Source organism: Micropterus salmoides, unplaced genomic scaffold, assembly GCF_014851395.1.
Source record: "Micropterus salmoides isolate LMB-PRFRI ecotype aquatic unplaced genomic scaffold, ASM1485139v1 Ms_hic_scaffold_1544, whole genome shotgun sequence".
Lineage (NCBI taxonomy): Eukaryota > Metazoa > Chordata > Actinopteri > Centrarchiformes > Centrarchidae > Micropterus > Micropterus salmoides.
In genome coordinates, this window is record NW_024040646.1 from 1 (window position 1) to 18755 (window position 18755).

The window sequence follows — 18755 nt, forward strand, 5'->3', positions numbered from 1 at the left end:
GGTTTGCCGAAACATGCAGGGTTTTTTGTGAGCAGGAGACGACAGTTTCAGTTATCCTAAAGAAAAAGGATGATGGATCCTTACTAGATATTTATAAAAACTAAGCAGGTAGTTTGGATGTGCTATGTACTGCCATGTGTTTATGCAGCCATGTGTTTTGCTGTTGATTTCACTGCCTTGTACTGTTTTAAGAATAAATAAAGCAAAGATTATCAAAGTAATTTTGTGTCTACAGTACATTGTGTGTATACGTTTGAACTTTGATGTTCATATTCATGTAATTTCAGGATTATGCTATCATTAATAACACATTGTTCATCAGTGTTTCAAAAGGAACAATTCACCACTTTAGTTTAGGGGCCACAAGCACGATGAAGTCATGGGAAGGTAATGCGTAGTTAATGATGACCAAGGTGTTTGGATGCCAACAGAAAAGCAGTGCTATGTGTTGTGATTTTCCACTTTTGGGGTCTGCCAGTTTACCTGCAGGCTACTAGACATGAACATGCTTATTAACTCAGAGATCATGATATATATGAGACACAAATCTCATTTAATTGATATACTCTTCAAGGTAATGTGGATTCTTGTAATAATTTAAGTTACATGCATGAATTCATGCTTTATCCTGCAGGAATTCACAATGACTCCTGTACTATAATTTTTAACTGTACCCACAATGGATATTTAAGACCAGTTTTTTTTCACGAACAAAGAAAACATCATGATATGCTTAATAAATCATAATTCATGAACATGTACTCATCTTAGTTAATGTTTTAATTAATGTGTTGTTCATCCATGAAGTCATGAATGAAAGACTGTGAACTCCTGCTAGTTCCTGATGATTTATGAGATATTAATGCATGAAGTAATGCATAATCATGCAAGAATTAATGCATGAATTCATGATAATTCAAGTTATTTTTTAAATAAACCACTTTATACATAGATTTCATTTAAAACATGGTGACAGGGACAATGATGTTGTGAAGTATATGCATGATTTTGAACAAACATTTGTATTTGTTTGGATGATACTTTATTTTACTGAGTTGTTTTTTTGACTGAGTTGAAGATTTACATGTCTAATACTGAGCATTTCTTGCTGCAGATGAATATTAAATCACCTTTGCTGAAATAAATTGAAAGTATAAAAATGGCCTGCCAAGCTTTTGTTTCCATTTAAGCCCTATTCTCATCCCTCGTGGAACAGTTTGTAAAAGGTATTATCTACTAAGCTTCTTCTGCTGTTGTTGTTTCTAATATTTCTGTTATGAAATATGTTTGAATCATAGAAGACTAAGCAAAGGGCCTCCTCACTGTTGTATACTACTTAACACAGAGACATGTCAAGTGGTATCTCCTCATCTAACTTGACAAGTAAGCAAATCTGCATAGCTAAATGTCTAAAGACCGGCTTTAACTACAAAGGAATTGTTTGTACAACATTCACAACTTTTGACAAGTAGTTCTGATGGAGAATATTCCTTTCAGCTGACTCTTACTAGTCAAATGGACCTAGTCATGGGTTAAACTGATGACAAACATATTTTTGTATTATGGGCCATAATCTCAATAAGCACATATTAAATTTCACAACACGTTAATATTCAAAGTTAGAGATTACATTAAATTAAATTTTAAAACATTAAATTTATTAATTTAGCTGATGCTGTTATCCAAAGCGAATTGCTATATATGACAGAGGTCGCACATCTGTGTCTTGCTCAGTGGCACATTGGTGGATGTATCACAGTGGGGAATTGAAGCCGGGTCTCTCGCATCAAAGGTATGTGTCTGATCCACTGCACTTATCCACTGCTCCATCACCACCCCTGTGTTGTAATACCACTTGTGTCACAAGAGAAGAAAGTGAGGCACTGCGTCCCCCGCCAAAATACAAATAAATTGGAGAAGATTGGATGCGTTTGTGTGTTTTCAGAGCGCAAAATAGAGAAGTAAAAGGAGCAGTTGAAATGTTGAAACACCTAAAAATTAAGTGATGCACACATGAATGAGAGAAGTTCCAGGGATAGGGAACATTGCGCAAAGTAGAAATCTGCAACTAAGCATTTTAGCATTAACGGTTGCCGTCATTATTTTTTGTTATATTCAGGGGTCATAGTCTATACGTGAGTGCACCTCAATTTTACTGTCAGGGATGCCCACAATGTGCACACTGCACACTTGCTTCAACCAGGTCAAAGGAATATAGAGAAAGGCTTACACTGTTTTCTCTCACATGTTGGTTACGACCCTTCCAAAATCACACAGACATCTTTACTGTATGATACACGTGTGTTTGAAATTACGCAGTTAAATCAAACATCTGTGCTTGTCTGAACTGAAGTGGTTGGTTACAACTCAGGTCATCATGTAATTATACTTTTCAGACAAATAGTATGAGTACTATAAGTATAAAGTAGCAGAAAATAGAAATAAGTAAAAGTACATAAAATTGTACTTTCGTACATTATTTAAGTGAATGTACTTTGCACATTTGTGTTGCTAATTGTTAATCTTTGTTGTTGTATATTTTTATATTGTCAATTTATATATTTATCTACACAATATTCTCTTCAGTTGCAATACATCTGCACATGTAAATATCTGCGACTTTGTTCTTTCTCTGCAAATAGTTGTATTATTTTTCTCCATTCTTTATTATTCTTATGTTAAGTTGCATTGTCTATTCCATATTTCCATATTTCTACATTTATTTATGTCAGCTGCATGTTTGTTTACGTGTGCCACCTTATCACTAAAGCAAATTCCTCTTATGTGTAAAACACTACTTGGCAATAAAGCTCTTTCTGATTCTGATTGTGATCAAAGTCTATCTACGCTACCAGTGGAGTCTTGAGCCAGCATTATCGGTAAGAAATTTGTGAGTATTGTGTGATCTTTGGCATACTTGTCGGCATGTACTTTGGTAGCCTCTGAACCTCTGTGTATGGGAGTGAACCTAAAGTGATTGGATGATGTTGAAGATGAATATGATCTGATTTCTGATGATTGGTTCAACTGATGTTGAAGTGAAGAACGAGATGCATATAAAGAGCACAGAAATGGTTTAGTTTTTAGGGGTTTGGAAGATTTTTTCTTTTTTCTTAAATCATCAGAAGAAAGCTCTGTGGGGTAACACATTTTGTTTCTTTTGCTGCATCAGATAATTTCAGTAGATCAGTTTCTGTGTATCCTGCTCTCTTAACCTGCTTTTCACTGCCTGAGCATATGTAACTTTGCAAAAGATTTCTGATATAGCATGTAGATACTGTATGTCCCTCTGCTGCACAAGGAAGCAAATAATAATATTCTAATAATTTGAATCGTAATCCTAATTTTGAAATATAACCTTTACTGAATACTTAATGCTGAAATCAAACTGATTTTCTATCATTGAACTTCTTTTTCAAATTTGCCTAGAGCAGGTCATTTCATTTAATGCAAATTAGAAAACTTGATTTTAAGATTGTTTTTCAAGTTCAGAAATTCGGATCAACTACAATTTGTTAAAATCTGATCTAAAAATCAAGTCAGGTCAAAAAATCAGGTTGCTTAAATTGGATTATTGAAATTGAAAAGAATTGCTCCTTGACATTGAAGCTACCCAGGAAACTTTTTCCACTTATCAAATCAAACACTTACTATATATCCAATTGGTGACTGATATGATCAATTCCATCTAGGCTCGATTGCTAAGTCTGAATCATCCATTTTTTAAACTTTGAGTAGGAATTTAATAATAAATTTAAATAATCAAGTTTGAGTAATTTTAATACAGTTTTTGTGAGCCTAAAAATAGTTTTTCTATTTTTCAATGTATTTGAGGGTAACAGAAAAACAACAAAACACAATTCAGTTCCACCAACATACCTAAATTATTTTATTGTAACCCAGCAAATTTCTGATGGGTAGGCCATCAATGTGTGATTTTGTGCAAATGTGTAAATAAGAGGGCTTTGTTTGTCATTTCTATTTTTATGTTTTTGTGTGAGCTATTTTCACTGGTTTGAAGTGTTTTACACCAAGTTTTCAGGGGCTAAATTGTTTTTGCCATATTTAAATTGGTCCATTAATAAATCTCATCTGTCTCAACCAGAATGATGAAACTCAGAGTGTTCCTTGGACTGCTCCTCATGGAGATGTGTTCAGCCTTGTATGGTAAGTATCATCTGAGCACACGTGTGAACTCTGAATAACATTTGTCTATCAATCCTAACGCCTAACCCAATTCATATGTAGTATTATAGTTACACAGTATCAGCAGACTAACTTCCCCTTTTCTGAAAACTTGTCTGCAAAATCTTCTGTGGGATTATTGTAACGAGTAAAACGTTTACTTACTGTGGTGGCCTTGAGACACACTTTAATCAAAGGTGTTTAGGAAAATTAACTTTAATGGTTTAAGTTTATTTCACTTTTAACATTCTGATTGCATGATTCAGATATTTTGGTAGATATTTGCTTTACATATAGTGTACACAAAATGTACATATTGTTCAGTGTTCATGCATGTGACCTACAATCATTGCAACGACTTGCACGCCCATGCATTGTTCATCAATTGTATTTACTGTCCGCTGGAAATTACCTTTTGCGACTTATTTTATTTTCTTCTCAGCAGCAGCATTTCTGATTGTTTTCTGCACTTTGTGTTTTGTCGATTTGAATGTGCTTTCTTTAGTTACAGTGCAGTTAGCTCTCAGGACCACAGTAAAATAATCAGTTGAGGCACTGATTTGAGCTCAACAATTCACAAACAATCTGCCTTTATATGTGTTATATTATGTATTTCAACTGTCTTCTCCATAGAAAATGTGGCCTTGCGTGGAAAAGCGACCCAGTCAAAACGCTATTTGCACGCGTTTGGTGCTGCCTATAATGCTATTGATGGAAACCGTGAATCTGTCTTCGATCATGGATCATGTACCCACACTGCTGAAGAGACCAACCCCTGGTGGAGAGTCGACCTCCTGGAGTCCTACATTGTCACCTCCATCACCATCACCAACAGAGGAGACTGCTGTGAACACAGGATCGATGGGCTGCAGATCCGCATAGGCAACTCTATAATAGACAAAGGCTTAAAAAACCCGTTGTGAGTGAATAAGAAAACATTGTTATTTTAATTTTGCCTAATTAATTAAGTTTAGTTCATAGGTTTGAATGAGCGCCTTGCCCATTTCCACCTCTGATTCTCCTGCTAAAGGGTGCAGTTGAAACAGGAAAGGTTGCTGCTGACTTGAATAATTGATCGGTGCAAAATCTGTGTGTGTGGGCACTAAAAATTGTTTTATATATCACAACACATGCAGTTAGCCAGCCCACAGAGCCGACGGTGGTAACCATAGCTTAGGCCCATCAGCACTCCGTAAATGTCAGTCAGCCGTTGTTATGGGAACCACCCACCGATAGGCTTGAAACTTACTTGATACTGTTTGCACAAATATGTCCAAAAATTAAATAAAAATTTTTTAAACTATACACAAATTGAGGAGAACCCGGATTTTCAGTTTGATTTTAAAGGTACAATGTGTACAAGATTTGGCCAGAATTTTAGTTTATTTCATAAAAAACCCGAACATTTTCAATAGAATGTGAAGATGTTACAGCTCCAATGTTATGTCAAAAACTTCCTTGTATTGTGTTGCAGAGATATCTACTGAAGTTAGCATGCTAATAAGTAAGGTACTGCCTGTCCTGTGTTGTTACATTAATTTGGCTGACGCTTTATCAAAAGCAACTTACAATTGCTATAAATGTCAGATGTTGCATGCCTCTGGAGCAACTAGGGGTTAAGTGTCTTCCTCACGGACTTAATTGGGAACTGAACCAGGTCTCTCACACCAAAGGCACGCATCTTATCCACTGCTCCATCAACACCCCCTTGTTGGACTACTGCCCCGTGTTGTAATACCACTTGTGTCACAAGAGACGATAGTGAGGCAATGTAGCGTCCAGTCTGCTCTCAGTTCAACATAAAACGATGGAGAAGTAGAGCTGCCCCTAGGGTTTGTTAAGCTGAACACTTTGGAGATAAGTCTGACTATGCAAGACTAAGTTGAAGGTAATTTACAGCCCCCAGTTAGACAGATTGTAAGGAACCAGTATTAGACCAAATGAAAAAATGTCCATTAGTTCACCATGTTGTAACCACTTGGCATCACAAGATGAGGCAAGATTGGAAGTTTGGACAGTTCTCAAAACATTTTTGAGGTTTAACATTGCAAGGTTTAATACACTAACTGTTTAATTAATACATAATCTTGAACAGTGCAATCACTGTGATTAGAAATGATGCAATTCTTGCACAACAGTGCCTCAAATTTATTTTTGCATGTGGGCAGAAATTACACATTGGACCTTTAAAGAATCAAACCTTCAACCTGTCTCAATAAGCCTGTTTCTTTAATCTTCACGTTACCAGTGTTCCCTTAACGCTGCCTGTATAAAATGTGATTTGTGTGCTTCTTTCTTTCTCTCTCTCTCTCTGTTAGGGTTGGTACAATTGCTAAAATTGGCGCAGCTGAATCGTTCAGTCTACCTTTCTCTGATCGTGTGGAGGGACGTTATGTGACTTTGGTTCTACCTGGTTCGGGAAAGTACCTTACACTCTGTGAAGTGGAAGTCTATGGGTACCGTGCCCCAACTGGTGAGAAATTTACCTATTGCATGAATACATCTAAACAATATGCAGTAATTTTCATCTACACTGTGGTATAACCTAAACACAGAAACATATGATACATTTTTTATGTTATGAAGTGAATGCACTTTCAAGTTATTTGTATTGAAGAAACTTTGGTAAGAAGTGTTTTATAAGTGGTGGTTAGTTATACTTATCCTGCATCCCACATTATGACTGTGAATGAAATCACATTTTCTCAATGAGTCACAGGAGAAATTGAAATTTAACATTACAAGAAAAATCAGCATTTTGTTCAAATGACATATCAGAAGTCATACATGAAGTGCATTTAATAAAACCTACAAATTGTTGCGGTTGTTTTTAATGATAAGCGCAAAGGCGTCCATATGTCAATGGTCATTTGAGTAACTGTGTTCTTCTTGCAGGAGAGAACCTGGCACTCCAAGGAAAAGCCATACAGTCTTCATTGTATTCCATGGGCGCTGCAAATAATGCCATAGATGGGAATCCAAGCAGCAAGTGGGAAGACAGCTCCTGCAGTCACACTAACAACGACATCAGCCCTGGTGGCGACTGGATCTGCGCAAAACCCATAAAGTGTTTTCTGTTAAGATAACTAACATAGATTCAAACCCAGAACGACTCGATGGAGCTGAGATACGAATTGGAGATTCCCTTGCAAACAATGGCAACGACAATACCAGGTAGTTTACGGACTGTTAATTTAAAGAACCTGTTTTTTTATTTACATCTATTAATACATTTGTGCTGTAATTCAGCACAACCTCTTTTACAGCTGCTCTTATAAATATTTTAAACCATTTTAGTGGTTGGTCCACTGCTTTGGTCCAGATTGAAATATTATGTGAAACGTTTTACAGATCAAAAGTTCACTTTCCACTCAGGATGAATTGTAATAATTTCAATTAGGCCAATACTTTATGACCAAATACCAGCAAACTAATGTCATTCCTATCATTTTTAGCAGTACTTTGTTAGCATTCTAACATTTGTTACGTCCTGCAACTTATCTATTTTTATCTCACTGCTCTTACAGCGCAGTGACAGCTTTTGTCAGTCAAAAAACTCCTGATAAACACGTTGTATGCTACCTGCCTAGCACCAAACAGCAAACAGACAAGTTAGTGACTAGCTGGTTAACACAGTGGAGCGTTTAGCACAGGGCCGGCCCGTGGCATAGGCGACTTAGGCAGTTGCCTAGAATGCAAATTGTCAAGAGGGAGCCGCAAGAGAAAGTTTTCAACTCGGCGTGAATCAACTCTGCCCACTGATGCGACACCAGTGTACGCAATGATGGTAACCAAGTGCACCCCAAGTGCTGTCATGGCACCTAAACTCTGAAAAAAAATATTGTTCACATTCTGTATTAAAACTGTACTTCTGTTTTCTGTTTTTCAGTTGTTTTAAACATCATTGCTTTTAACTGACTTTAGGAGTTTAACTGAGTTTAGATCTTCTGGACAATAGTATACAACATACTTTATCATTTTATCTAATTTATATGGTTTTACTTTTTAAAAGTATTCATTACTGCTTCATACCCTTTGTTAAAGCAACAGAGACCATCCTTTATTGGATTTAACTAAAGTGATTTCTGCTTCTTCTGCCAGGTGTGCTGTGATCACAAGTATCCCGGCAGGCGGTGTTGCTGAATTCCAGTGTAACGGGATGGACGGTCGCTATGTTAACATTGTCATTCCAGAAAGAGAGGAGTTCCTGACTCTGTGTGAGGTGGAAGTGTACGGCTCCAGACTGGATTAGGCCAGACAAAGTTCAAAATGAATAACAGCGACATTTTGCTCTTATATGTACTCATAGTAACTGGAACAATTTTCAATGTAGTCAGAAAAAACAAAACATGTAGTAACAAGTGGCATAATTTGTGTCTAAATTACTTCCTCTTGAATTCATTATCTCCTAGTATGACAGAGATTGCATTGTGGGATTTTAGCAAGAAGTAGTGCACATGCTATGGACACCTGACTTTTGTTTCATTGTGTGTTTTTCAACCGCACTACTTAGAGTCTTGTCATTAAAACAGCCTATTGTCCTTTCATTTTGTCGTTATTGGTCTGGATCAAAACCTTTTCTTTAAAGAAACATTTAAAGTTTAATCGCACAAATTGATCACCACAATTGAGTGAAACTTGTTACTTGTTATAACTAGTTGTATAACTAACTGCTTTAACTGTTCTGCTCAAGGGAGTTTTCCTTGACATTGTCGCCAAGAGCTCGCTCTTTGTGGTAATTGTTGTTTTATTGTTGTTAATATTACAAAGACTATGGTCTAGACCTGCTCTACATGAAAAGTGCAATGAGATAATTCTGTCTAACTGTATAAATGAAATAGCATTGAATTAAAAACGATTCAAAATATATTCCACTATTTCCACTTTTCTAACCTGCCAGCATGTTTACTGCTGGCTGAGCAGTATTAGCGTGTGCTGTTGGTTTGACAATTAGTGAGGAAATATTCACTGAATTTAAAAAAAGGTTTACTGGATTAAAGTCAATTACTATTCCTTTAAATTTGAAGCTATAGTCATAGATCATGAAACAAGGGGAAACAGCGAGCCTGGCTTTCTACAAAGGTAACAAACTCAGCCTACCAACCATGGCCGTCACCAGCTATGAGGTCACCAAGGTCCAGACTTATTTATATGTAGACTATAGCCTGTCAAAAAAAATGTCTAATGAAAAACCCTGATAACATAATTAACTTAAATTAAGGTTTTAGGACCATGTGGACACAGCTGATTACACTGTCCCAACCCTCATTTCAACTTGAAAAACTCCGTGACGAAACAAGTGCAAACAGCTGCCGACTGCAGAGCTTGTAATTGATGCTGAACTCCTTGATGTAATAAACTTTTATGATCAAGAACAGTGTCAAGCAGATTTCTTCTCAACACATCATCGCAGCATTATTGTTCGGACACCACAGGGACACATCACAACAATGACCGGACAAGGACTGACTAGAAACACCAAACATATATACACCAGGGACTAACGAGCAGGGTGGGAGCAGCACAGGGATCAGGGCTAACGAGATAGGCAGACAGAGAGAACACCAGATAGAAACAGAATAAGACAAGAACTCAGGCCGGCACAGATCCAAACAGAGGCACAGGCAACTGACGCAAGGGAAGAAACATACAACAGACTTAAACTTAATCATACTGACAGACTACATGGAGAACAATTCAATTCAATTTTATTTATATAGCGCCAAATCACAACAACAGTTATCTCACAGCGCTTTTCATAAAAGAGCAGGTCTAGACCGTACTCTATGATGTTATTTACAGAAGCACAACAGTTCCCACCAAGAGCAAGCACTAGGTGACAGAGGCAAGGAAAAACTTCCTTTTAAGAGGCAGAAACCCGAGCAGAACCATGGCTCAGGGTGGGCGGCCATCTGCCTCGACCAGTTGGGGTGAAGGAGAGAGAGGAGAGAGAGAGAGAGAGAGGAGAGAGAGAGAGGGCAGGAGAGGAACAGAGAGAAAAAGAGAGGGATGGAAGGAGAGAGAGGGGAGGGAGGCAGCCTACACAATATACACACACAGAGGTACAGACAGTAAAAGTGATGTTGCTATAGACTAAATGAAAAATGGTACAGATATTTATAGTAGTGTAACAGTCGTAATGTTAATGATTATAATAACAATAATAACAACAGGACTAGTATCAATAATTGTAGCAGAGGGTGTCGAGCAGGAACACGGGGGCAGCAGGTGACCCGCAACCACAGATCCAGACTCCACAGCTCCAGAGCCAGAAAAACCTGCAGGAAGTGATAGGAGGAGAGAGGAGAGGGACGAGAAAGCACAAGACTACCAGAAAGGGGAGAAGTTGTGTTAGTAACATGCAATAATGGGATAAGGTTGCATACAGAAGGAGAGAAAGAAGAGGAGAGGGAGCTCAGTGCATCATGGGAAATCCCCCGGCAGTCTAGGCCTATAGCAGCATAACTAAGGGATGGTTCAGGACTCACCTGAGCCAGCCCTAACTATAAGCTTTATCAAAGAGGAAAGTCTTAAGCCTACTCCTAAATGTGGAGATGGTGTCTGCCTCCTGAACCCAAACTGGAACCTGGTTCCACAGGAGAGGAGCTTGATAGCTGAGGGCATAGCTGAGGAACAGACTGAACTAATAACAGAACACAGAGCAGACATGGGCAAAAATAACAACCAATACGGAAGTACACAGACCAGGAGTAACACTAAGATATGAACTAAGACACAGAACTAGGAACTAAGACATAGAGCTAGAATGCAGGACTAAGTAGTAAGACAAAAAAACAATGAGAACCACCACAAAAATCCCCACAAGAATGAAAACTAAAGGGGACCGAGCGTTTGCTGTCAGGGCCCCGAGGCTCTGGAACAGCCTGCCCGAGGAAATCAGGTTGGCTGAGTCCCTTCTTAAAACATACTTTTATAGGAGAGCCTTTCCCGATCTTATTGACTTTATTTTATCCCTTTTATTTTATTCTATTTTACATATTTATATTTATCCTAAACGTGTGTTTAGTCTTTTCATTGTTTTCTTGCTTTTATCTTGTACTGTTTTTGTATTATTGTTTTGGGGGTATTATTGTCTTTACACTTCTTAAAGCACTTTGTAACTTGTTTTTGAAAGTGGTCTACAAATAAAGATTATTATTATTATTATTATTATCTTGTGAAGTTGCAAAGCAACCAGCGGAGACTAGCTACTACACTCAGCCAAGTTATAGTCCAGCGCATAACACCCCATAAAATCATGTTTTTTAATTAGCCTGGGCTCGAAATGTACCACATGACTAACTTGCACTAGGAAGTTGCACTGAAGCAACAGCTGGAGGTCGGGGTGCGGTCAAGCATGTTACAGCAATAATCCAATTCCAGGAAAAGGGAACATTGAACAAAGAATCTGCAACTAAGCATTTTCATCATTAACGTTTACTGTTGTTTTCATTCTTTTCTGCCTATTTGGCATTTTGGTAACTTTCCATGGGATAAAATTTAATCAGGGGTCATTGGCTATACAGGGGTGTACTTCAATATTAGCGGCCACAATTTGCACCAACGACTGCACACTTACTTTGAAAAGGTCAAAAGCACATAGAGGAAGGCTGAAGTGTTATATTCTTTTAAATATCATGGAATATTATTGATGCTTTGACAAATAAGCACTATTATAATATATCACAACTGGTTAAGGCGGAGCAATTTTTTTCTACATTATACCGTGTTGGATAATAATGTATAATAATGTACCATACTTTATAAGCTGATCATGTTAAAATGGAAATACTCAAGTAAAGTACAAGTAACTCAAAATTGTAACTTTAGTGCAGTATTTGAGTAAATATACTTAGTTATACTTAGGATACTTAGTTACATTCCACCGCTGCTACTTAGTCGGTATAAGACTAATATTATTATTTATTTATTTATATTTATCAAAGTCGATGCATACAGTTCACATTTGAACCAATATTATTGGTAAGAAATTGAGGACTATTGTGTGATCTTTGGCATAATTGTCGGCATGTACTGTGATAACCTCTGAAACTTAATTCATGAGTAGGGAAGTGAAATACATGTGAGTGGGAGTAAACCATTGGGATGTGATTGGATGATGTTGAAGATGAATATGATCTGGTTTCTGATGGTGTTCTGATTGGTTCAACTGATGTAGAGGTGAAGAACAAGATGGATATAAAGAGCACAGAAATGGTTGAGTCTTTTTTACGGGTTTGGCAGTTTTTTTTTGTTGTTGAATCATCAGAAAGCTCTTGCCATGGGGGTCACCAGGTAACACATTTAATTTCACTGGTACATCAGATCATCTCAGGAGTGATTTCTGTGCACCCTGCTCTGTTAACATACTTTTCACTATTAATTTAAAAAATAAATTGGTTTGAATACTTGGCAATTACAAGTACTTTTGTGCACCAATCAGGATTTAACAGCATTTGAATCAAAATTTGAGTTGCATGCTTGTTTCTTATGTTAGTCAAATATGTTACTGAGTTTTGGAGTTTTAAACTGTTATAAATAATACATACGCAGCAAATTGGGAAAGTTAAATTGAGTTAAATAATAATAATAATAACAATAATAATAAATTGAATTTGTATAGCGCTTTTCATGAACTCAAAGTCGCTTTACAGAGCAGATAAAGAAACATGACATGAAATATGAGTAATAGCAGAGATTATACTCTGAATAGAGTCAAATCCATTATTTTACTCTCAGTTGATAAGTAGTTGAAGTGTAATTGTATAAACATTAACTGAACTTCTTACTCTTAACTCTGATCCTGGGTTTTAAACCTGAAGTGTTCATGTGACCTCACCCCCACTGGGAACGCCTACACACACCGGTTCCTAGAAGCCAGGAGAGTCTTCAAGAAAGCACTCCACTAATTGTCCAAAAAAGTAAAAAAAAAAAACACAAGCTGCTGATTACTGCATTATATTCCATTACATTTATATATTTTGAATTGTCACCTGCCATTTGTATTTCCCTTGCCTGCTGACACACAAGCCAACATGTTAATGGAGAGTACTGGCACCAATTCTTTTCCACTTGAAGCACTGGTTATAGAGAAAAATTTATGATTTGACGCCAAGTTTTACCACGTTTTCAGGGGCTTGTCTTGTGTTTGCCGTATTTAAATGACAATGGCACAGATTCTCTCACACCGAAACTATAACTAGCTTTCAGACTTCCAAACCACAGTGTCATTTATTCCAACATGGTCTAATTTTCTGCTCATTTTGACCCTTCTCAATTCTGTCTGAATCTGCAATCAAAATAACTGCTATAATCCCTCTTTCACAATTCTAATACCATACATTTCTTACAAGAAGTGTAAAGTTTTGTGTCTACAAATAACCTTCATTTTTCTTAACCAGAACTCATTGTTTTCCTTGTGCTACTCCTCCTGGGGACATGCTCCACGTATGGTAAGTATAATCTGAGAGAAAGTATGATGCCTTAATTTCTGAATAACGTTTGGCTGTTTAATGACATATACAGTAAAATAAACGTTTCAAAACCTTTACAACTCTAGCAATAAATGCATATGACTCACGTTAAATATATTTTTTATGTTTTGCTGCTGCAATAGCTAGTCTGAAATCTCCAAATGTCTCAAAACTGTATTAGCAGACTAACAATTGTATAATGTTCAGTGTTCAAACATGTGGCCTATATCTCATGTCATTAGCTCAATGAACCACAATCATGGCAACAACTCGCATGCCAGCACAATGCTCATCAAATGCTTATAATGGAAATTACCTTTTGCAACTTAGTTAGTTTTTTTTCTGACCAGCAGCATTACTGAACTGGTTGTGTTGTCTGTACTTTGTGTTTAGTCTATTGGCAGTGCACTTGGGACCAAAGTAAAATTATTAGTTGAGACACTGATTTAAGGTCAACAATCTACACTATGTCTTTTATGTGTATTTCAACTGTCTCCTTCACAGAAAATGTGGCCTTGCGTGGAAAAGCAACCCAGTCAAACCGTTATGATCACATGTTTGGGGCTGCCCTGAATGCTATTGATGGAAACCGTGAATCTAACGCCGAATATGGATCATGCACCCACACTGCTATACAGACCAACCCCTGGTGGAGAGTGGACCTGCTAGAATCCTATGTCGTCACCTCCATCACCATCACCAACAGAGGAGACTGCTGTGAACACAGGATCAATGGGCTGCAGATCCACATAGGCAACTCTTTACAAGACAATGGCTTAGGAAACAAATTGTGGGTGAATATGAAATTGTTTTTATTTTTATTTTGCCTTTATAATTAGTAGTATGTTTGAGCATCTTGTTCACTTCACCTATGAATCTCAAAAGCCCAGATTAAGTCTTTCTGTCTTGCTAAAGGGTGCAGTGGAAGCAGGAAAGGTTGTTATTGAATCACATTAAGTTTTCAAAGTCAGTTTAAAGTGAAACTCAATTTGAAATTCATATTTGCAGAATAATCAGTACATCCTGTACATCCTACTTTGTTTTGACTTCTGTACTTATTCATTAAAAATTGTATCTACCAAAAAGAAGACATTTTAATTTCTCCATAACGTTCTTTAGTGACAAGACCCCTACATTTGTTGTCTGGAGGATATCTTTGCAATAGCTTCACATATCACTTCAACTTCACTGTCCAAACGATGTTGGTAACCATTGCTTAGGCCCAGCGGAGTCGCACAAACTTCTGGGCCCAATATATTAGCAGTGTGGGCCGCCTCCCCTCTTGGTCCCTCTCTCTAACATCTTTTGAAAATAGTTTACAAATAATTGAGCATACAGCTGCACACATTAAACTGTAGTGGTGAAAGGGTAGTCACTAATGAACTGTTCAATACACATTTAAACACGTAATAATAATCTGTAACATTTGCTTAAGTGTGCAGATTTGAAATCTCACCACATTTCCACCATCTTTTCTCAACATAGTGTATCCTACAATTACTTTATTATAGTTAAATGAGGTTTGTTTGGAGTATAATGGTTAGAAGAACATTATGTTCTTCATGTTTATTTAAGCATTTATCTTCCCAATGACAAAGCTAAACAATATGACATATATAGCAATTGTAAATTGCCTTGGATTGAAGCATCAATTAAATGAGTAAATTCTTTCACAACACTGCCCCCAATTTGTTTGAGCATGTGGCCATGAATTACATATTGTACCTTTTAAGAATCAAACCATCAACCTGTCTCAGCAAGCCTGTTTTTTTAACTTAACCCTGCCTGTATAAAATGTGATTTGTGTGCTCTCTCTCTCTCCCTGTTAGGGTTGGTACAATTACTGAAATGAGTGCAGCCGAATCGTTCAGTCTGCCTTTCACTGATCGTGTGGAGGGACGTTATGTCACTTTATCTCTACGTGGTTCAGGAAAGATCCTTACAGTATGCGAAGTGGAAGTCTATGGGTACCGTGCCCCAACTGGTGAGAATTTGACCTATTACATAAATAAATTTGAACAAAATTCAGTAATTTTCTAATTCTAAACATGTGATACATATTTATGTTATGAAATGAATGCACTTTCAAGCCATCTGCACCAAAGAAACTTTGGTAAGAAGTGTAAAAATGGTGGTTCATTCTGCCTTTAACCTGCATATGGCTGCGAACAAAATCACATTTAAAAAAAATGAAATATCAGAAGTCATACATGAAGTGCATTTAATAAAACCTACAATTTGTTGCGGTTGTTTTTAATAATAAACGCAAAGGCGTCCATATGTCAATGGTCATTTGTGTAACTGTGTTCTTCTTGCAGGAGAGAACCTGGCACTCCAAGGAAAAGCCATACAGTCTTCATTGTATTCCATGGGCGCTGCAAATAATGCCATAGATGGGAATCCAAGCAGCAAGTGGGAAGACAGCTCCTGCAGTCACACTAACAACGACATCAGCCCCTGGTGGCGACTGGATCTGCGCAAAACCCATAAAGTGTTTTCTGTTAAGATAACTAACATAGATTCAAACCCAGAACGACTCGATGGAGCTGAGATACGAATTGGAGATTCCCTTGCAAACAATGGCAACGACAATACCAGGTAGTTTACGGACTGTTGATTTAAAGAACCTGGGCCCTTATTTATCAGGCTTCTCGGAATTACTCATAAGAACACTGCTAAGAACTGACTTAAGAGTAAAAAAATTCTTGGCTCAAAGCTGTGCTTAAAAGTTAGTTATCAAGCTTCATAGTCCTAATCAGAGTGAAGTGTAGGACTAAATCAGTCTGTCTTACTGTGTTGTTGGGAAGTCGATCAACACGTGACAGTGTGTGGAGCTGTAAGTGCTTGAATTGTTTCCATGACTTCAGCTTATTGATGGTTGTGACGGCCAAAATCATCAGCATTGTTGCGTTTGTCCCGTGGCAAAGAAACGAAGCGTCATCACCACCTTCAGTTTAGCTGAAAACGCATTACTGTAAAGTCAGTGGTGAGATGACGTCCCTCACCAACTCGCTGACAAAGTTTATGCCTGCGCTGTCCGACCCCGTCTGATTAACTGCGCGTCGTCAGAATTCTTCCTCTCCTCTCCGCATGTCTCTGTCTCCACAGTGCCATCACAAGCCCTACTGGCAATCCTAACCACTTGAGAGACCTCTACAGCTGTCTTAAATAACTGGGAGAGTAAGAGTGATTCTTAGCTTTGAGAAATTTGATAACTTGCTTTTATTCTTAAGTTTAAAAGTAGGAGTAAATTTCATGAATTCTCAGCACTTAAGACTAAAATGGCACTTTGAGAAGCTTGATAAATACCAGCCCTGGTTTCTTGATTTACCTTCACATGTGCTGTATGCATTCAACACAACCTCTTTTACAGCTGCTCTTATTAACATTTTAAACCATGTTAGCAGTTGGTCTATTGCTTTAGTCCAGACTTTTAACTTGTTTATCTGGTTTTACTTTTTTAAGTATTATTTCATTACTGCTTCATGCCCTTTGTTAAAGGGACAAAGACTAACCTTTTCTGGAGTTAACTAAAGTGATTTCTGCTTCTTCTGCCAGGTGTGCTGTGATCACAAGTATCCCGGCAGGTGGTGTTGCTGAATTCCAGTGTAACGGGATGGACGGTCGCTATGTTAACATTGTCATTCCAGAAAGAGAGGAGTTCCTGACTCTGTGTGAGGTGGAGGTGTATGGCTCCAGACTGGATTAGGCCTGACAAAGTTCAAAATGAATAACAGCAACATTTTGCTCTTATATGTACTCATAGTAACTGGAATCACAACATAAGCTTCAATGTAGTCAGATAAAAACAATAACATTCAACAAGTGGAGCAATTTGTGTCTTAATCACTTCCTCATGAATTCGTTATCTCCTAGTATGACAGAGATTGCACTGGGGGATTTTTAGCAAAAAGTAGTTCACATGCTATGGACACTTGTTTATGTTACGGCATTTCATAGTTGATTTTGTCCTTATTGGTCTGGACCAAAACTCTTTACAAGTTACATTTAAAGTACGTGATAACTGTAGTTGTTCTGCTGAAGGGTTCTACCTGTTAAAAGGGAGTTGACATTGTCGCAAAGTGCTTGCTCTTTGAATCGTTTGGTTCTCTGTAAACAATATTACAAAAAATACAGTCCTGTTCAATATTAAAGGTGCGATTAGATAATTATGTCATGAATTGCCATCCATCCATCTTCATCTGCTTATCCGATTGGTGCTATATAAATAAAAATGAATTGTATTAATAGAAGTAAAATATGTTCTACTACTTTCGCTTCTTCTCACCTGCTAGCATGTTTACTGCTGGCTGAGCAGTGGGAGCTGTTATTATCTTATAGACCACACTGACGGTATTAAAATACTGTTTTATGAGTTTTTATAGATTTTTTTTTTTACCATTCAGTTATTCTGTTTCTTGTGTTTTTACTAGAGTGAAGCTAATTTTGCATGAATTTTAAGGGTGTAATGCAACATATTGTGAAGGGACATTGGCTTACTACAAGTCTTTATTTAGTTTGTTTCATCACTTTGACATTGAAAATTTTGCATTGATTACATTTAAATCACAGAGCTGCCAACCTGCTTTGTCAAAGCTAAATATTAGTGGTAACATAATGAAATTAAACTTGTTTTGATTTGTTTTGTGCCCTAGTGACCAAGAATTGATTACTGTAATTCAACTTCATAGATTTTTGCCGCTTCTCTGAAGATGGTTCAACTTGACTTTTCCAAACCCCTGTAGAGCACTGACAGTAGGAGCTGCTGGTGGTGACCTCCGATAGTACCATTACAAAGCATTTAACTTAGCTCCATAGAGCCTAAGTCCCTCATGTAACATGTAACGTTACTGTTTTACAACAAAATGCGACTTTCTTGACTTGCAAAATTCTATTTTAAATTGACCAACATCATATGTGTAATTCAGGGTTCAATTCTAACGGGATAAAAAGATAAGTTGTCTCTCGCCATTGACTACCGTACATCATTTTTCCAAAATAAGGTCCCATGAGCCGGAAGCGGAAGTGAGTGACTTAGGCTCTCTATATGCTATCCTCCTGTACTCGTTCCACTTTAACACTTTAGAGACACTTAGG

General features: G+C 37.4%; 2 protein-coding genes across 2 annotated transcripts; both read left to right on the forward strand.

The window, feature by feature from the left end:
- The first annotated feature begins 3087 nt into the window (after nt 1-3087).
- On the forward strand, nt 3088-9054 carry LOC119904798 (fucolectin-7-like). Its single transcript, XM_038721477.1, is given in 7 exon segments — nt 3088-3141; nt 4106-4167; nt 4819-5104; nt 6504-6658; nt 7081-7212; nt 7215-7359; nt 8287-9054. Coding segments are annotated over 6 exon segments (930 nt in total). The 5' UTR covers nt 3088-3141; nt 4106; the 3' UTR covers nt 8438-9054.
- Nucleotides 9055-13220: 4166 nt separating this feature from the next.
- Nucleotides 13221-18307, forward strand: LOC119904799 (fucolectin-5-like). The gene is made up of 6 exons (XM_038721478.1): nt 13221-13233; nt 13587-13637; nt 14163-14448; nt 15488-15642; nt 15977-16256; nt 17217-18307. Exons 1-6 carry the CDS (start codon nt 13221-13223, stop codon nt 17365-17367), a joined length of 936 nt encoding a protein of 311 aa, XP_038577406.1. The 3' UTR covers nt 17368-18307.
- The last annotated feature ends 448 nt before the right edge of the window (nt 18308-18755 follow it).